Source organism: Lepidochelys olivacea (genome assembly GCF_965140295.1).
Source record: "Lepidochelys olivacea isolate rLepOli2 genome assembly, chromosome: 3".
In the NCBI taxonomy this organism is placed as follows: domain Eukaryota; kingdom Metazoa; phylum Chordata; order Testudines; family Cheloniidae; genus Lepidochelys; species Lepidochelys olivacea.
The window spans coordinates 82,306,559-82,327,991 of record NC_140413.1 but is presented as its reverse complement, the minus strand read 5'-3'; the positions used below and the strand labels follow the sequence as shown (position 1 = coordinate 82,327,991).

Sequence of the window (21,433 nt, the reverse complement as noted above, 5' to 3'; positions counted from 1 at the left end):
TCCTCTCTTCCGCCAGTGGTCAATCCCAGGTGCCCCAGAGGGAACAGATAATCCTCAAGTGATTCAACACTATTCATATGGGTGCATATATTGTATGTCCCCACCTCCACCTCTCCCACTCTAACTGCAAATTGCAACACAAACCATGCCCTTACATTTGCACTATTTCAATGACACCTGACATTATTTTCTCTCTCCTGAAGTCAGTAAATGGACAGATGTAGTTGTCTATTACATCAATGGTCACGAACACAGATGATCAGTCTAGAGCTCCCACTGCTGGGAAGCCTCAGCCTCTAGAGCAAGGACATTTCTCATCCGAAACATGAAATCAGTCAGTGACTAACACAGCACCCAAACCTGTATTTCTTCATGCTGTATTCAGATCATGCCACAGACCTGTCACTAGTGGGTGTTTGAGTGGACTGATAGCCAATGAAGAAAATGTTCATTCACTCAAGAAAAGTCTATTCTTCCTATTCACAAAGATGTATTCTTATAGTGAAACAAATGCCTTCAGGCAGTTGCAGGTCAATTTCCATCTCCCTAGCAAGCTCCACATATTCCTGGCCCTATGCTTTCCACAGCAGCGCAATGTGAAGAGAAGCCCAAGCTAGTGGAAAGAGGTGGAGCAAAGAGCAGGTACCTAAAAGTATCCTCTCTGCCCTGGAACTGCCTCTCCCCTCTGCAATCACTTTGTGGTAGCTCAGTTCTGTGTGACAGGGCTGTCATCCATTGCTCACGGTGGCATGTTGCCTTCTTAGAGAAGCAGAACTTACGACAGCAGAAGAACAAGCTTCTTATGGAGCAGCAGCAATTTCCCCCCACCCCAGCTAGGATGGATGGTCTGGGACCAGCCAAAAGGTAGTACAGCAGATATCAGACTTGTACTGCCAGTGCAAAGGGAGACCCGAGCAGAGGGGAAGTGTGATAAGGTTGAGATCAGTGAAAGGGCTCTGTTAGTGCGATGTTATTTTGTTGAGACATAGGATGATCTACAAAAAAAAAAAAAAAAATCTTGGCCATTGGAAATAACTAAGAGATAACAAAGAAGAATTATCTAAGCAATGCTTCTAAAGGACAGTTCATAAGTAATCATCATGGTAAAATATTCTTAAATTTATGCATGCTGGAATGTAACTGTGTATGAGACACTATCTGAAATAGAAGGAAAGCCAGATATTTAAAAGTATAAAAGTGTATGGTTATTAGGGGCAAATATCACTGCCCTGCATTATTTCAGTACACCCACAAGATGGCAACATTATCACACATTTTGAACAAGTAAGTTTATTTGCTAAGAACGTGTTCGGGCTGAAAAATAGATGGTTGATTATTTGGCTTTAACATTGGTCCAGCGATGTGGAAGGACTTGAGACAGTTCTTATTTAATTGCCTGGACCAGCTACACTAAACCTATTCATTTTTCAGATACACTATATATAAAATAAGCCCTTCCACAAAGCACATGTACATCGTGTAACAACAAATACTTGGGGAAGAGACAAGGTGGGTGAGCTTGTCTCGCTCACCAACAGAAGTTGGTCCAAGAAAACATATTACACCTCATCCCCCTTGTCTCTCGAACATCTGGGACTGACACAGCTACAACACTGCCTATAACAATTACTTGTAACTTCACCTTTCATAGGTAGAAAGGGAAAGATGATCCCCTTATAAACAACATTCCAGAGTCAACATACCACCTCCTTGGTCAAATGTCTGAGAAAAGAGACAGGCTTTACACGGTGCCTTGCAGGCCGGTATAATCTGGCTCTGTCCAGACCCCGCATGGAAGCAATTCCCAGAGTAGATGATCCCCACCCCAGAACTCCCTGCCACTGGAGACCGTGAGCTCAAGCACCTCAACCAACTTCACTTGAGTTCCAGCAGAACATCACGATACATTTTTTTGTCGTCTTTTGTTGGTGGTCTTGGGACCAATTCTCATTCAGTGTAATTCCACTGCAGTTTCTCCTGATTTAAACCAGCATGGGAGGCTACTTTACTCAGGTTACATTTTATTAATATTTACAATTGTCAGAGTTGCAGTTATGTCTTGCAGTTAAACTAAAAAGCTGAGTATACCTCCTCACATTTCATCTTAGAACTTTTTAAAAATAAATGTTTAGGATCTCTGCCCTTCTACTTTTGAGCTTGGCAGTTCAAATCAGAAAGAGAACAAACAGATAGATATTGTATTTTCTAATGTGAGCTAGCTGGTTAGATCTCTGTCTCTCTAGATCTATATTTTCCCTTTCTGAGCTATTGTATTCTGCAATTAGGCAGTTTTCAAGTATTCACTCAAAGTACATTACATACTTTTTAAAATGTTTAATTGAAGATGAGCCAGTATACTAATCTCTTTTGTCTTTGTCTAGTGGCTCAATTAAGATTGAAAATATTCTGCACAGTGTAGTTATTAAATAAAGGCACTTCCTGAACTAGACACGTTGATAAACTTGTAATTAATAATCACACTTTTCCTTGTGGGGAACAAAAATTCCTCCATCTGGCTGTAGCACAGGGGTTCTCAAACTGGGGGGGGTCGGGACCCTTCAGGGGGGTTGCGAGGTTATTACATGGGGGGTCGTGAGCTGTCAGCCTCCACCTCAAACCCTGCTTCACCTCCAGCATTTATAATGGTGTTAAATATATTAAAAAGTGTTTTTAATATATAAAGGGGGGGTGGCACTTAGAGGCTTCCTATGTGAAAGGGGTCACCAGTACAAAAGTTTGAGAACCACTGCTGTAAAAGGATTAGGGATTACACAGTTAACATTGTGATTAATTTTAGTACTCATGTGGGAAAAAGAACGGATAGTGCTCGTCTGTGACAGGAACTATATAGGCCTATAGGAACTATAAACATTGCGTAACCCTGTCCTCACATTTCTGCCAACACTTTCCATGTTTGTCTCAATAAAGCATTAATAAACACTTTCCATGTTTGTCTCAGGTCATTTTGTATTTGTAACAGCTACTCTGATTAATATCACAGCATTATTTCAAAATTGGTTTTAAATGAGTAAAGTTAACGAGTGGTGTTTTGGGGAGATATTATTTGCTTTAAAAGAGAAGTAACATGAGCAAACTGGAGAAAACGAGTTATACCGGATGAGAAAACAACAATGGTGAGCTGTTAGATCTGCTGCTTATCATACCAGTGGGTTTACTATGCAGCCTATGAAATCACAAGGACAGAGCAAGGATAACATCTAAATGAAACAATCTTAAAATGGTATAACAAAAGCAGTTGTAAAATATGTAGTAAGGGATACAGATCTTAGGTTGGTCTAACATTAATCATGTTTTAGCATTAAAGGAATAGCTATTTTAAAATTATTTGTCCTTTTGTATTGCAAGTCTGCATGTGTTAGACAGGTTTCAGAGTAACAGCCGTGTTAGTCTGTATTCGCAAAAAGAAAAGGAGTACTTGTGGCACCTTAGAGACTAACCAATTTACTTGAGCATAAGCTTTTGTGAGCTACAGCTCACTTCATCGGATGCATACTGTGGAAAGCGTAGAAGATCTTTTTATACACACAAAGCATGAAAAAATACCTCCCCCCACCACACTCTCCTGCTGGTAATAGCTTATCTAAAGTGACCACTCTCCTTACAATGTGTATGATAATCAAGGTGGGACATTTCCAGCACAAATCCAGGGTTTAACAAGAACGTCGGGGGGGGGGGGGAGGGAAGAGGTAGGAAAAAACAAGGGGAAATAGGCTTGAATAGAGACTGGGAGTGGCTAAGTCATTATGCAAGGTAACCTAAGTTAATTGTATCTAATTTGCAAATGAATTCCAATTCAGCAGTCTCTCACTGGAGTCTGGATTTGAAGTTTTTTTGTTGTAATATCACAACTTTCATGTCTGTAATCGCGTGACCAGAGAGATTGAAGCGTTCTCCGACTGGTTTATGAATGTTATAATTCTTGACATCTGATTTGTGTCCAATTATTCTTTTACGTAGAGACTGTCCAGTTTGACCAATGTACATGGCAGAGGGGCATTGCCGGCCCATGATGGCATATATCACATTGGTGGATGTGCAGGTGAACGAGCCTCTGATAGTGTGGCTGATGTTATTAGGCCCTGTGATGGTGTCCCCTGAATAGATATGTGGGCACAGTTGGCAATGGGCTTTGTTGCAAGGATAGGTTCCTGGGTTAGTGGTTCTGTTGTGTGGTATGTGGTTGCTGGTGAGTATTTGCTTCAGGTTGGGGGGCTGTCTGTAGGCAAGGACTGGCCTGTCTCCCAAGATTTGTGAGAGTGATGCGTCGTCTTTCAGGATAGGTTATAGATCCTTAATAATGCATTGGAGGGGTTTTAGTTGGGGGCTGAAGGTGACGGCTAGTGGCGTTCTGTTATTTTCTTTGTTAGGCCTGTCCTGTAGTAGGTGACTTCTGGGAACTCTTCTGGCTCTATCAATCTATCTCTTCACTTCCACAGGTGGGTATTGTAGTTGTAAGAATGCTTGATAGAGATCTTGTAGGTGTTTGTCTCTGTCTGAGGGGTTGGAGCAAATGCGGTTGTATCGCAGAGCTTGGCTGTGTGTGTGTGTGGGGGGGGGACCTGGATTTGTGTTGGAAATGGCCCAACTTGATTATCATACACATTGTAAGGAGAGTGATCACTTTAGATAAGCTATTACCAGCAGGAGAGTGGGGTGGGGGGAGGTATTTTTTCCCATGCTTTGTGTGTATAAAAGTATCTTCTACACTTTCCATAGTATGCATCCGATGAAGTGAGCTGTAGTTCACGAAAGCTTATGCTCAAATAAATTGGTTAGTCTCTAAGGTGCCACAAGTACTCCTTTTCTTCATGTGTTAGACAATTCACTCAATACAAATGAAAACTAAAGAAAAACATGCTGAAGAAAAGAAATCAATTTTATATTTAAGAAGTGTTTTATGTATATCACCAAGTTAAGAACAATGGGGTATTTCTGCATACTTACACATGCACATAAGGACCATGAAGAAACACAAGCCAGATTAATCCCATGGGCTCTTGAGCTAGTTATCAGAATAACTGGGTGACATCCTATATCCTTTGTAATGCATGAGTTCAGACTAGATGATCAGAACAGTCCCTACAGATCCCAGATTAAAATCTGGGAACTATAAAGCCATCCTTAATCTTCAGGAACACTTTCAGCACATAGTCCACCGTAAACGTTGTGTAATTAAAATCACACCGAAAGGCAACAGGTTCTTACCTTTGATATCTAAAACTAATGTTGGCTTCATTTTGCTATGGATCCTGCCATCAGGATTAACACACCAATATTGCTTGTCTTCATTCTCCTCGAGTGATAGGCCTAGCTTAGAGCCAGGAGTTATAAGGTTTCCTACAATTGTCAAGCAGCAATCCTCAGTCATCTATATAATTGAAAAGACAACAGCAGTCAGTCTTTAGTGTAGTTGTAGAAACAATATCTGTACCCCAGGTTTTCTGGTCACGGATGGAGGGTATAGGTAGGAGATTGTGGTTCTTGTCATCACTCCCCCTCTGTTGGTAATGGAAAGGGTTTCACCCACATTCGACTCTAGACTACTTATTTTCCCCACGATCCTCTTTCTGATGGCAGCCTCCATTGTGATCCTTTTCTTTTTACTATAGAGGACTAGCAAAACAGATTCATTTGAGAGAAACATTGAAGCTGTTTTACACTAAGCAAAGGGATTTTTGAAAAAGGGCTACCACAATTCTTTTTGGGGTGTGACCTCTAAAGTTCTCCATTTTTACCAGCCTCTGGGTACAGCAGCACTTTTACAATATTCCTTCCCCACCCACTATATCACCAGCATTTGCATTACTGGCCACAAGACAATACTACACAATAACAATGCCAAATACAATACGTTATGTTATTTTGTATAAACAATGATTTCCAAAATTGAAGGTTTCAGAGTAACAGCCGTGTTAGTCTGTATTCGCAAAAAGAAAAGGAGTACTTGTGGCACCTCAGAGACTAACCAATTTATTTGAGCATGAGCTTTCGTGAGCTACAGCTCACTTCATCACTTCCGATGAAGTGAGCTGTAGCTCACGAAAGCTCATGCTCAAATAAATTGGTTAGTCTCTGAGGTGCCACAAGTACTCCTTTTCTTTTTCCATAATTGAAGATTACCATAAGACTCCTGTAGATAGCAAATTACTTAACAAGTGGTCCTGACAACATGGATTACAAGATACTTTACTTTCAGAAGCTAAGAACAAATTGCAAGTCTTGGAATATATTTACTTCATTCTGTATCTCTAAACTTCTCACCTGTACTCTAATCTACTAATTTCTTCCTGATAGGCTAGCAAAGATTCAACGCTCACACAGAAGTTGTACTAAACCACCATTTCTTTCTCTCTACTCTGCCAGCCAGGGAGTGGGTCTGTAAAATACTCCCCTGCTCCCTCCAGTTACTGTGGAACGAGTCTTATGGCAACTCACCAGTTGTCACTTAGCTAGCTAGGAAAGTTCTCAGCTGCTTCCTGGATGCCTAGGGCATGGCTCGTTATTTTGACTCAGGGCATAAGGCAACCTGGCTTTACTGGAACTCAGAAACAGTTGTAATAAAGTCTTTTTTTATCCTCCTTTGTTTTTCAATATACACGTGTCAGAGCACACTGGCAGTGTGGTATAAAGCTTTCGTTTGCACTTCTAAAGAGCAATGGCATAACTCAGTCATGGTCCAGTCATTATTGCAAGTAATGTAGCCATCCTAAGCTTCTGCTAGTTAACCTACACGACTATAGTACAGCACAAGCTGCATCCCCATGAATTCTCTGTGCACCATAAGTTTTATTTAGAATAAAGCAAATGGGTTGATTATGTTGAAATGAGAGGACTGAGATAACACCCATCCATAGCCATATTACAACACTGCCCAAGTAGTAATATGTTCAGTTTGAGACAGAACTACCGTCATGAGGAAAGTATTTTGCACGTGATGTTGTTAAAGCTGTTTGCTCACTTGGCCTCATTTTTACAGTCTATATAATTCCTTTTTACGAGAGCGTCTATTCTGTGCATGTCCAAACAGTACCTCAGTAAATTGAAAAGAGGAAGATTTGTCCCTCAAGCATAATTGACACAGTTATGGAGAGAAAACGCTCCCTTTACAAAATGGCTCTATTGAATTTATACAACGTTATGAAATAGGTCACATGATTCTTTGCACTCAAGCAGATTCACCGTATTAATTTTATTCACTTTAGACCCCAATTCCTGCAAGACTAATGCACATATTTTACTTCATGCACTATGAGTAATGCCACTGACCTCCATGGCACTACTTATAGCGCACAAAGTTAAGCACATGCTTAAGTCCGTGGAGGGATCAAGGCCTTAGTCAGAAGCCAAGTCTATAGTAATACTTTGCATCAGCAAGAAGATTTTTAGGGCTTTTCCATTTCATCTTGCTGGAATGCCAAATACCTTAACCCCTGAGTGTAACCTTCAACACAATACTGTTCAAATACTGAATTCTGCAAACAATTTTAATAAAGGTGTAGTTGAAAAGGGAAGTTATCAGGAAGGTCCATATTTTAAAAGCTTTTCCTGTTTTGATATTTTAATTGACATTTTTATGGAGGGAGAAAGAGGACACGGACAGAGGGAAAACAATGCATAAGGACATGATGTTATGGACTCAATTGTATGTATGACCCTAATGTTCTTCAACAAGCAGAAACACTCAAATCAAACATGTTGGACTCAAATATCTAGTGTGTTTTAACTCAGTTAAAGAAAAATGGAAAATACACTTTTTGTTATAAGATGTTATATAATCAAAAAAAGGATGAGTTTGAGGAAAACAAATAAAAATTATGTTTCAGGTGAACTGGAGAAGAGTGAGACATGGCAAATAAAGAAGAAAGGAAGACACAGCAGAAATTAATTTTAGAAAGTCAAGAGTACATGGTGTGTTTGTTTAACTAACTAAACTAAACTAACGTTCAATGGGAACTTTTTACTATTGAAGTAAGCAAAATATTTTTAAATGAAACAAATGTTCAATGCTTCTGTCAAGCCTGAAAAGGATTCTGAATCACAAAATCTTACCAGATGTAATTATTTTCTTCAAGAAACATCAGTCTGGTGCTTAAAAACAATATCAATCAACTAAATTTAAACCTCACCCTGCATTTGATGAATCCGTCTTGATAAACCCAGATCTGGTCATCTGATCTACTATCTTCTGTAACCTGTATTCTGAGAAGACTCAAATCATCCACATTTCCATCAGCTGACATGAACTTTCCAGTTTCCTTGTTTCGAAGTCTGAAGTATACACGTTTCTATGAAAACAACACAGCTCTTTAGCTAAATTCTCGAATGCAGGAACACATAGTGCTACTCAGTGGTGCACTTGGGAATCTTTGTCCCTTAGGCTTTGGATTTCCTCTGAGGGCATTTAAAAAAAAACAAAAACATTTCTAAGGAAAACCAGATTCTGAAAGTTCTCTATCTGCACCAGTACCTTAGATAGGGCAATCAAAATGCACTTATCCTCATTCTGCATAATGCTAAGCAGTTCAGAAGCAGGCCTGAACAAGGACAGTTCTAGGAGAGGGACCCAACACATTAATTATAGGTACCGGGCACTTCTTTAATTTCTAGCCCAGTTCTAATAATTAAAAACATAAGTGATTCATGAACTGCAGAAAGTTATTTCTCAATAAAAACTGGTTCAGTATGCAACACGGATGTTAGCACATGACAGAATAGTCTGAGCACGAGAATCTAAGCAGTTATGGCACTTGCCCTCAAATTAGCCAATACTTCTTAAAAAAAAAAAAACCAACATGACAGTACTCTATACATTATATTCACAAATCAATTTGTGCATTTAAGAGATTATTATATAAACAGAGAATGGATTTTTTTTTTAATGTCTACACAGATGAAAGTGCCTCTGGCTAGTATCCAAAAAACTAACAGCTTCATTTCCCAAATTTCTGAGACTAGCACATGACAATACAGATATCAGAATGCTTGTGACCAGAGGGAAGTTAAGAATTCTGACTGGTTGTTGTAATTCAGTCAAAGTAAATTGCTCAAAAATAACATATTTAGTTTAATGTGTGCATAGTAGACAATTCAGATTTTGGGAGATAGTATTGTGAAGCCAAATGGCACAACCAGCATCAGCATTATTGAAGACAATATTTTGGAGAGAACCTCTTTCCGTGTTCACTATTTTTGCTGTTTATTGTTACCTTTGACTGTGTAGTACCAGAAACAATTACTGACTATGAGATAAACTTGGCAATAAAAAATACAGGAAGTCTATAAAGAGGATCTCATGCAAACTCTCAGGCCCCAAAGTAGACCACAGCCTCTCTCACCTGTAATAAAGGTCGTAGAGAACCTATCTTATGACAGCCACTTAATTTACACCAGTCTGGGATTTCATTTGGTGACAATAACATCTGACGCCCTCTGTAATTACTGTATTCATAGATTATCCACCTGAAAAAACAAAATATACTTTCATGTTTAACAACTGTCAAGCATCATCGGTATTAAAATGTCCATTAAATACTGCTTCTGAAATTGTAAGAAGTGATATTTTAGATAGAAATTTGTGTCACGAAAAAGTAGTGCTTAAGTTAGTAGTGCTAATAACCAGGACCATCTTTCTTTTTAAGTGGTCTCCAAAATAATAAAATTATCTCCTGATTTTGGGCATTAGTAGATTTGTGCTCAAATTTAAAAATATTTCCATTAATAAATCACACCAAAAAGAAATAAAGCATTTTCATAGGTTAGAGAGAGCATGAAGTATAATATTTTTATGTATAATGACACCATTTCAGGAAAAAAACAGTGTGGTCAACCAAAATGGGCATGTAAATATGCTGCAAAATCAGTTGTGTTGTGTACCTTTTTACTGGCTTGCAGAAACTCCCTATCCATAACACACGCAGGTGAGAACTGCTAACAGAGGGCTTTGGGTTAAATAGGGACAACTGCACTATGGGAGAGTTGTAAGCACGAACACACACCTGTCACCTATGTCCTATCCTAGGATGTCCCTCTCCAGGATATTTTTTTTTTTTTTGGGCAGGGGAAAGGTGGAAAGTAGGAGTGTGCCAGGATTGGTATGGAAGAGTTCTGCCTGGCACTCTACAGAATGTGCACAGATTTTCTGGCAGCCTTATATTTGCAGGATCCTGCCAGAATTTGCCCCTGTGGCTGCAAAAATACTGTATCAGACAAAATAGGAGGGATGAATGTGTTCATTGTTTTTTATTACTCTGAAATGGGCCACAGTGCAGGGCAGTTGTCTAGTTCCCTTTCATGTACGCAAGTCCCTGCACTCTGATTAGCTGGGAGCATGAGATAGGCATACATTTTCAATAACCTTACAGTGATTATGCAAATTTCTCTGTACCATCTGCCCTAAAATCTCTCCCGTGACTGGCTCCTCAGTAGTCCCCCAGAACATGCCTACAATAAATATGGTCGCTGCCTTAATTTCTAAGCTCCTCCCCAGCCCATCACCCATCTACCCCAGATAATTTAATTTTAAAATGAACCACTCTGATGTCTAGTCTACACTAGGAGTTTACATCGGTATAGCTACATCTCTCAGGGTGTGAAAAATCCAGAGCCCTGAGAGAGGTAGCTATGCCGACCTAACTCCTGGTGTAGATAGCGCTAAGTCAATGGAAGAATTCTGCTGTCCACCTAGCTGCCGTCTCTCAGGGAGATGGATTACCTATGCCGGGGGAGAACCCTGCCATCGGCATAGGTAGTGTCTGCATGGAAGCACTATAGCAGCTGCAGCTGTAATATTTAAAGTGTAGTCATACCCTTTTATGGAGAAAAGGAAGGCTAAGCCTCTGTTCAAGGGGCAAGGAGGAGCGGGGGACTGAGATACTGAGAAACCTGGCGTTGGTGGAAGGGGGTTCAGCAGCTGACACAGCCATTTATACAATGTATGGCACATGGATAGGAAATGTTGAGGGCTGTGAACATGCAGAACAAAGGGATTTAAGTAACAGAGGAGGGAGCACATGTATAATTGAGGGTATACTTCCACTAACTGAACAACCACCACATACTTCGCCAAGAAACAAATTGGCCTTTGGCCTCAGACTAGGTCTTCTAAATTAAAAGCTAATAATATGTTTTAGGCAAGTAATTTGGAGGTGGCATTTACATTAGGCAGGCACTAGAGAAGTAGTCTAATTGTGCTCACTTTCACACATCAAAGGATGACACTTCAAACCACCTCAAGTTACCTTCTAATTTTGTGTGAGTGCAAATTTTGCACATACAATTGATCTGTGTGTGTGTTAAATTAGAGAACTGAATTTTTTTTAAAGTGGCCTAAGCCTTTTACCTTAAATTGACTAAAGAAATGAAATTCATAACTAAGGAGCTGATCCTACTACTGCTAAAGTCAATGCGCGTTTTGCCACCAACTTCAGTAGAAGCAGGCTAATAATAAAAGTTGTCATTTATTCTTACCTTATCCATAGTGCCTAGATAACACAGTAAATACAGGAGACTTACTGAAACCATTCCCTGTGCATTGAGATAAGAATAGTACATCCCATTCATAAAAGCTATGAACAATACTGCACCGTGGAAGCCTTAACGCAGATTTGGTTTGATCTCATGGATTTGTTAGACTGCTATGTAAGGCCCTCTTCCTGCAAGCTGACTTTGATGGGGCTTCACATATCAGCTTCCAGGATCAGGGACTAAGGTTGTATATTATTTTAAAACCAGATTATAGTAGTTTGGGACCCTCCTTCCAAATGACATCATGGTATCCTCTTGCACTGAGGATACCTCTCCAGGTGAGGGGACCCCTGTTATTAGAAAGAGACAGATAATAGTAATGGCGGATTCAATTATTAGGAATACAGATAGTTGGGTTTGTGATGACTGGGAGAACTGCATGCCGAATTGCCTGCTGGGCGCAAAGGTTGCAGACCTCTCGAGACATCTAGACAGGCTTATGTGCAGTGCTGAGGAGGAGCCAGTGGTTGTTGTATACATAGGTACCAATAAGCTGGGACAGGCGTCCCCAACGCAGTGCCCGCGGGTGCCATGGCGCCCACCGGGGCATTTTTGTGTGCCCGTAGGACACCCCGCCACTGAAATGCTGCCTAGAAACGTTGACGTTTCTCAGCGGCATTTCAGCGGTGACGCTTCTTCCCGCTGCTGCATTTTGGCGGTGGGTGTGGGCGCCCACCACAGTCTTCTGGGAATAGCAATTTACTATTCCCACAAGAAAGGTTGGGGACCACTGACCTAGGAACTGGTAGGAGAGAGACCCTGGAGGACAAATTTAAGCAGCTGGTGAAGAGATTTAAGTCCAGGACCTCCATGGCAGCATTCTCTGAAATGTTTCCAGTTCCACATACAGGGCCAGTTAGACAGGCAGAACTGTAGGGTCCCAATGCATGGATGAGACGGTGGCATTTGGAGGACGGATGGAGGTTAATTAGGAATTAGGGAACTTTTTGGGAAAAAGAGGAGTCTATACAGGAAGGATGGGCTCCCCCTAAACCAAAACAGAACCAGATTGCTGGCATGTAAAATTTAAAAAAGTCATAGAGGAGTTAATTTTTAAGCTAAGGGCTGGGGGGAAGTCGACAGGTATGGAGGAGCATGTAGTTCAGACAGACACATCCCTTAGGGGAAGATTTATTAAAGGGAATACTCTATATCCTAGTAAAGAGGAGAGAATAGATGTTGAAAAACTACAAGTAGGAACGGAAGAGGAACAGTCAAATGAAAAAAAGTCCCATTCAATTATATCACATGAAGGTAGACAACTGAATACTGACAAATTTTATAAGTGCTTATATACAAATGATAAAAGTCTCAATACTAAGATGCAGGAATTTGAATGCCTTTATTAAATGAGGATGTTGATATAATAGGCAAAACTTGGTGAAATGATGACAATCAATGGGACATGGTAATACAAAGATACAAAATATACAGGAATGAGAGTAGGTCATGCTGCTGGAGTGGCACTATATGCGAAAGAAAGCACAAAGTCAAATATAGTAAAAATCTTAAATGACTCAAACTGTACCATAAAATCTCTATGGATAGAAACCCCATGCTTCAATCGTAAGAGCATAGAAGTAGGAATATACTATTGACCACCTGACCAGGATGGTGACGGTGATTGTGAACTACTCGGGGAGATCAGAGAGGCTACAAAAACAGAAAAACCAGCAATAAAGGGGAATTTCAATTATCCCCATACTGACTGAGAATAGGTTTCCTCAGAGATAAAATTTCTGGACATCATTAATGACTATTTCTTAGAGCAGCTAGTCCTGGAACCCAAAAGGGGGCAGTCAATTCATGACTTAGTCCTAAGTGGCGCAAAGAATCTCGTCCAAGAGATAAATATTGCTGAACCACTCAGTAATAGCAATCAAAATGTAATTAAATTTAACATCCTTGTAGGGGGAAAAATACCAAACAAACCCATCACAGTAGCATTTATCTTCAAAAAGAGGAACTGCACAAAAATGAGGCCGCTAGTTAAACAGAAATGAAAAGGAGCAGTCACAGGAGTGATATGTCTGCAAGCTCCATGGAAACTTTAAAAACACCATAATACGTGCTCAAACTATCTGTATACCCCAAATAAAAAATACAAAATAGAAAGAGGACCAAAAACATGCCACCAGGGCTAAACAGAGTAAAAGAGGTAGTTAAGAGACAAAAAGACATCTTTTAAAATTTAGAAGTCAAATCCTACTGAAGAAAATAGAAAGGAACAAACTCCAGCAAGTAAAGTGTACAGGTATAATTAGTCAGGCCAAAAAAGAATTTGAAGAACAACTAGCAAAAGACATGAAAACTAAAAGCAAGATTTTATTTTAAAGTACATCAGAAGCAGGAAGTCTGCTAAACAATCAGTGAGGACACTGGAAGATTGAGGTGCTAAAGAAGCACTTAAGAAGGACAAGGTCGAGTTGCAGAGAATCTAAATTAATTCTTTGCATTAGTCTTCGCTAACTGGTATATAACCTACCGCTTAAACCATCTTCTGTACCAGATGACTGGAGAGCAGTTAATGCAATGCCAGTTTTAAAAATATGTTCCCGAGGTGATCCTGGTAATGACAGGTCGGTACGGCTAACTTCTGTACCAGGCAAACTGTGGTGCAGGGTTTGCAGTGAATGCGGATGATCAAGGTGCTCGTTATGGAGAACCAGTCTGCTGACAGAAAGCTCGTGGAGAGACAGAGTCTAGTCTTGCCCCATAAAGTTTACCGTTTCTGTGGGTGACAAAACTGACTTGTCTTTGTGTAAGCAGTGTCAGGATGAGCTCCACCCTGACATCTGGTGGTGAGGTGTGGCAAGTTGTGGAAAAGAACTTCAGGGGCCGATCTCATTTGCATAGGCACACCCACCCCGCCTAGAATGAGGCCATAGCTGCCCAAATGGTCACTTTGGCTGCTGTGGGATCCCCAGTGTCTCTGTTATTGGGGCAGAAAGAATAAATTGTTATTACCCTGATTATGGGAACTGTGCTTGGAACTGTACTTGGCCTTTTGTTATGATGGAGGGACTCACCATCAACTAAGTAGCACTCGCTAGGCAAGGGTCATGGGTTTTAAAACTCTGTGAATTGAGAGAGGCTGGGGACAAGTATTAATACTTGGTGGCACGGGCCCCTTGATGAGGGCCTTACATGCTAATTGCACTTCCTCCTCTCTCCACTGTGGAATATCAGAGCTAATTTTGATTCCATTAGGAGCCTAGTTATAGGCTGCTGAGCTCACTTTGGGCTAATAGTGCACTAGCACTGAGGCTCCCCTACTACAAGCTGAATTCACCAAATTCAGTGACTGACTAAGAGCTGAAATCACTGAGTGTTGTGTTAAGTAGTGGGGGAGCCTGAAGATATAGTGTGGAGCAGTTTGCGGGACGGCTGGAGTGCCTTGTGGACAGGCTGGTGGAGCAGTTCGTAGGACGGCGGGAACTGCTGGTGGGACGCGGAGCAGTTTGTGGACCAGCTGGTGGAGCAGTTTGCGGGACGGTGGGAGCTGCTTGTGGGATGCGGAGCTGAGCGAAGGAGTTTGTGGGGCGGCTGGCGGAGCAGAGCGAAGGCCTATGGAGCTGTGGGGCCATCAGCTTCAGATCATGTAAGGTGCCTCTTACCCCCATCCCATCTCCACCCAGGTTGGGAGGTAAAGCTCAGCAGATAAACTTTCGAACTCTGGGGCTGCCCTGACCAGGGACAGAGACTTTTGGGACTTTGGGTGATTTGGGGTTGCTGGACTCAAGAACCAAAGGGAAAAGGGCATGCCCCAATTTGCTTGGGGTGGGTTTCTTTGCTCATGGGTTGTGTTACGAATCCTGTTGGTGGTGTTTCCCCAACATAATGCCACATTGTTTCTCTCTGTTATTAAAAGGCTTTTGCTACACTCAGACTATGTGCTTGCGAGAGGGGAAGTATTGCCTCTTGGAGGCGCCCAGCGGGGGTGGTATATATTTGCCCCAGGTCACTGGGTGGGGGCTCGAGCCGGTTTGCATTGTGTTATTGGAATGGATCCCCTAGATATTGAACCCGGCCCTTGTTGCTGCCAACTCTGATGGGCAGAAGGATTACATTTGTTTACACAGACCCCTAAAGAGGCAAGGCGGCATCAAAGAGACTGGATCACAAAGACAACTTCTTGCCACAATTGCCCCACTAGTAGCCAGTGCTGCAGGTAACGGAATACTGTATGTCCCTTCGTGTCTCATCTGGGCTGCTATGACCACGAACACCTTCATAAAAATCCCTGGTGCTGTCGCTATGTCGAAGGGAAGAATGCGAAACTGGTAGTGTTGGTCCCCGACCTTGAAGCGGAGGAACTTCCTGTGAGACGGATAGATGTCCTCATGGAAGTATGCATCTTTCATGTCTATAGCCACAAATTATGCTCCTCCTGGAGGGAAGGAATTATTGATGCCAAAATAATCATCCAGAATTTCAGCTTTCTGATTAATATATTTAGCTGACCAAGATCCAGGATGGGCCTCCACCCTCCACAGGGATGAGGAAATAAGGTGAGGCTGGATGCCCTCTATCGCACCCTTGAGGAGCAAGGAGTCTGTTTCCTGCTGAAGAATCAATTGGTGGGAGGGATCCCCTGAAGTGGGTTGGGTGGGAGGGCGATGAGGAGGAAGGAAAGAAATTATGGAGTATCCATGATGGATGATCTTCAGTATCCAACTGTCTGTGGTGGTCTTGCCCCAACTGTGGGCAAAGAGGACAAGGCAGATGGCAAAGATGAAGGGCAGCAAAATAGGTGGCATTGAAAGTGGTTCATGGGTGTTGACCCACATGTCTAAAGTGACCGTTGGCCTACAGCTGGGAGAGGATTGTGTAGGTGTCAGTGGCTGGAGCTGAGAAGTGGGCCCTCTGGGACCTCCATTGTTTACAGGGGAGAGAGGGGGGTTCTGGTGGCTATTGATAGTAGGGTGGGTAGGTGGCTGTTGTCCAAAGGGCTGCCTTTGGTGCTTGCTCCTGGGAGCTGGGGTGTAGATTCCCAGGGACCGCAGAATGGACTGGCAATTTTTCAAGGAATGCAGAGACTAATTGGTCTGGCCATTAAAAAGATAGGCTTCATCAAAAGGGAGGTCCCTGATGGTGTTTTAGGCCTCCCTCAGGAAACCGGAAGACTGAAGCCAAAAGTCTCTGCACAGAATGAATCCCGTGGTCATGGAACAGGATGCAGTCTCAGCTGCATCCTCCGCAACCTGGAGAGCCACCTTAGCCACCAATTGCCCTTCATCTACCAAGGCCTGGATCTTGGCCTGGTGTCCCCAGGGAGCTTGTACTTAAACTCTACCAGCCTGCTGTACATGTTGAAATCGAACTTAGCCAGCAGTGCCTGGGAGTTAGCTATGTGGAACTGTCATCCCTACAAAGAAAAGACCTTCCTGTCCAGAAGGTCCAACCTTTTGACCCCTTGTTTGGTAGGCTGGATTTCTGCAGCTGTTGATGAGCCTGCTCTGCAGTTGCTGGAACCACCAGTGAATTAGGGGCTGGATGCGTAAACAGAAAATCGGTCCCTTTGGCCGGCACAAAATAGCATCTCTCGGCTCTTTTCGGGATGTGGGCACATGATGCGTGTGCCGAACCAGCCTGGGCAGTCTAACACCAGTATGGCCTTGTTTATAGGAAGGGCCACCCTGTGGCTCAAGGATCTCCAGGAAATGATGTTGGGGATCCTGGACTTCCTTCAACAGAATTTGCAGGTTGGTAGCCACCCTCTCTAGATGGCCTTGGTACCGCTGGTGATCATCCGGCAGAGAGAGCGGCAAATCATAACCGCCTCATTCAGTGACAAGGAGGCTCCTGTTGGAACCGGTGGTACAGATTCCATGTCTTCCTCCTCGTACACTGACAGAGGCTAGCTGGCGCATGGGGGAGGAATGATAAGACTGGCAACAGTGCCGGATGTCTGTGGTACAGATCCCAGGGTCTTCAATAGGGCCAAAACCTAGACCAATGGACCCCAAGGAAAGCAGTACCAGGCCTCCCTGAGGGGGTCATAGCTGGCAGGTAAGGGTGCCTCGGCTCTCTGTCTGGGCTCCTGCATGGCAGTGGAGATGTTGGTAGGACTATGTCCTGGGACACCGCTGAGTCAGATAACGGCTCTGTCAGAAACGGCAGAACTGTCGGTAATGGAGGACCCCATTCCGATGGATGGAGCGGGGGCCTCTCCTGTAATAGCAGTTCATCCTCAGGTGTAGCAATGTCCTGAAGAATGGATGGGCCAGAGAGGAGAGGAGACTGCGAGTAAGGCAAGATCACTTTCTCCGGCATCAGGAATGTCTCTGTATGTCCTGTAGTCCACATAATGCCCATGGAGACTCTGGAGGGACAAGGTTTAGTCATCAGAGCTGGCGAATGGGATATGCAGAGCCACACCCATAGATAGCTGCTCCATGCATCCGGACACTGAGATCACCAGTGGAACAAATGGATCCTACTTCTTTGCCTTACCCTCCAGGCAAAGGGGGGGTCCCTTTCGGCACAGGTTCCAGGGGATCCAGATGCAACATCCCGACCTGGTATGCCTCGGGGACACAATGCATCTCTTATGAGCAGTTCTCTGTAGGGATGTGCTCTTATGCCCTCTAGAGTGTTTCTTACTGTCCTGGTAGGGCTTGTCCTTGGGGTTCGGTGCTGGCGGCTCTGCACCATGTCTCGTGTTTGGGAGGCAATCCGAGTCAGAGGAGGCCACTGTATGCAGGGGTCTTCCTGGCCAGGATCAGACTGAATCTGGGGCCTCAGTCTCTTCCATCAGGAACTTGCAGAGTCGGAGCTCCTGGGCCTCTATAGTTCTGGTGAGAAGGACTTACAGATGCCGCACCTCGCCCAGACAGCAGAGGCACCGTTGATGATCGACACTGATGGAAAAGGAATGAAGGCAGGAGACACAGTTCTTGAAGCCTGGGCATCTGGGCATAGTCCCAGGGTAGAGAGGGGTTGTGTCCCCCAACCGGGGAGGTTCTGTACTAGCTAGACTACACTACACTGAACTACCTTAACTAATCTATAAAACTATGAAAACACTATTTACACAAGCATACAACAACTCTCTGAGATAAGAGCGAAGGAGGAATTGGTGTTCCTATTCAGGCCATGTGGCAGTAAGAGGGAACTGGAGTGACATCGACCCACACTGTCCCTTATGCCCTCTCTTTGGGGCACAAGAGTACATGCCGCACATGTGTGGGTCAAAAGACACTACCTTGGGAGAAAAATTCCGGACTCAGGCTCATGGAGCGCATGCGCACCCCACATGTGAAATACACATAGGAACCATCACTCAAAAAAGAAGGGACAGATAATAAAAAAATATCATAATGCCACCATATAAATCCATGATACACCCATACCTTGAATACTGCACACAGTTCTGGTTGCCCCATCTCAAAAGAGATAACAGAGAAGGGCAACAAAAGTTATTATAGGGATGGAACAGCTTCCATACAAAGAGAGATTAATAAAGACTGGGACTGGTCATCTTAGAAAAGAGACGAGTAAGGGGGAGATATTATAGACGTCTATAAAATCATGAATGGTGTGGACAAAATGCATAAGGCAGTGTTATCTACCCCTGAACATAACACACGAACCAGGGGTCACCCAATGAAAGCAATAGGTAGTAGGTTTAAACAAACATAAGGAAATACTACTTCATGCAACACACAGTCAACCGGTGGAATTCGATGCCAGGGAATGTTGTAAAGGCCAAAAGTATAACTGGGTTCAAAATAGAATTAGATACATTCATGGAGAGTAGATCCATCAATAGCTATTAACCAAGATGGTCAGGGACGCAACCCTATACTCTAGGTGACCCTAAACCCCTGACTGCTAGAAGCCAGGACTGGAGAAATGGGGATGGATCACTTGACAAATTACCCTGTTCTGTTCATTCCCTTTGAAGCATCTGACACTGGCCACTGTCAGAAGACAGGATACTGGACTAGATGGACCACTGGTCTGATCCATGTGTTCTTATATAAATATTTTATATGAATTTACGGCCTGCTTCCTACAAGGGGCAAAGCACCTTCTAGTCCAACATAGTCATCTTGTAGTAAGTAGGCCCTGAGACTCTCTTGACTCAGTAAATAGAAATGAGATTATCAATGTATTGCAGAGTAATACTCCAATGGGATATCACTTATCTTCTAAGTATTTTTTGCATTATTTCATGTTTAAGTAATTTCCAGAGAAGCAAAAAGTAAATGTAACTTACATGCCACCAAAAACTTGGACAGAAGCTATTCGAGGATTGTATCCTAGGAACTGGAGATTTAAGACTTCTGTAGTAAACTCCATTTTCTTCCCCTTGAAACCTTCCTTTTCAAAGAGGGCTATGCTTGGCTCAGAAAGCTCCTATATTAAAAAAAAGGGTCTTATTTAATACATGTACATCACTCCAGAACATTAATCCACAAAGACTCTTTGCACTCTTTTGCTTGAAGATTTGAAGATCAGAAATTCCCCAACCATCCTTGCTCACTGGCAGCAGCTTACTAAAAAACCACAAACCCCCCACAACCCACGCACACACTTTTTGCACGCAATACACAAGTCCTTGTGACAATGCGTATGCACAAATTTGTATGTTTCTACACACACATCACAATGATGCTTTCAAACAAATTTTAATTAAACTCATTGGACCGATCAGTTGAAAATCACTGGGGAATTCTGATTTTCAAACCCACAAGAAAAAGCAGCTTTAAAATGATCTTGAAGGCCTAAAATGTTGATAGAATCCCCAGCTCTCCCCATGATGAACTGTCACTTGAGTGAAGCAGTAGTCACTCACACACACACACACACACATCCCTGTCTTGTTCTTAATTCCTCTCATAGGACATGATGCTTTTAATCATTCACTGGACTAAATCCTCAAGATTAATGTTTCTGAGATCAAATACATGACATTCACCCCTTCCCACAGAGTTGTGCTCCAGAAACTAAACTCTGGGGAGGGGGTTGTTTTAATTATTATATATCTAGCCCTTTTGATTGCAGGGAAAACTTCAAAATACAAATAGAGTGTAAACCACAACAGTGAGAACTGCCTGTGTCTGCAGAGAGCTGAAACAATAGTTTTGAGAGCTGTGCATTGCCCCATTCATTTCAAAAACAGTGCCCTGTGAACTTGAACAGCTAAATGGGACTAAATCAGGGGGCCCAGATAATCTTCATCCAAGAATATTAAAGGAATTGGCACATGAAATTGCAAGCCCATTAGCAAGAATTTTTAATGAATCTGTAAACTCAGGGGTTGTACCGTATGATTGGAGAATTGCTAACATAGTTCCTATTTTTAAGAAAGGAAAAAAAAAGTGATCTCGGTAACTACAGGCCCATTAGTTTGACATCTGTAGTATGCAAGGTCTTGGAAAAAATTTTGAAGGAGAAAGTAGTTAAGGACATTGAGGTCAATGGTAAATGGGACAAAATACAACATGGTTTTACAAAAGGTAGATCGTGCCAAATCAACCTGATCTCCTTCTTTGAGAAAGTAACAGATTTTTTAGACAAATGAAACGCAGTGGATCTAATTTACCTAGATTTCAGTAAGGTGTTTGATACCGTGCCATATGGGGAATTATTAGTTAAATTGGAAAAGATGGGAATCAATATGAAAATTGAAAGGTGGATAAGGAATTGGTTAATAGGGAGACTACAGCAGGTCATACTGAAAGGTGAACTGTCAGGCTGGAGGGAGGTTACCAGTGGAGTTCCTCAGGGATCAGTTTTGGGACCAATCTTATTTAATCTTTTTATTACTGACCTCGTCACAAAAAGTGGGAGTGTGCTAATAAAGTTTGCGGATGATACAAAGCTGGGAGGTATTGCCAATTTAGAGAGAGACCGGGATATCATACAGGAAGATCTGGAT

General features: G+C 42.5%; 1 protein-coding gene across 3 annotated transcripts in view; it reads right to left on the bottom strand.

Annotated features, from left to right (window-relative positions):
* CRYBG1 (crystallin beta-gamma domain containing 1) overlaps nt 1–21,433 on the bottom strand; it is a 121,955-nt gene that overhangs the window by 2,823 nt on the left and 97,699 nt on the right. For all 3 annotated transcript variants that reach the window (XM_084622626.1, XM_084622627.1, XM_084622628.1), the window contains 4 exons: nt 19,769–19,908; nt 9,357–9,480; nt 8,148–8,306; nt 5,227–5,389 (listed from right to left, as the gene is read on the bottom strand). In XM_084622626.1, the coding sequence (XP_084478752.1) occupies nt 5,227–5,389; nt 8,148–8,306; nt 9,357–9,480; nt 19,769–19,908 (586 nt within the window). The remainder of the gene's footprint in view (nt 1–5,226; nt 5,390–8,147; nt 8,307–9,356; nt 9,481–19,768; nt 19,909–21,433) is intronic.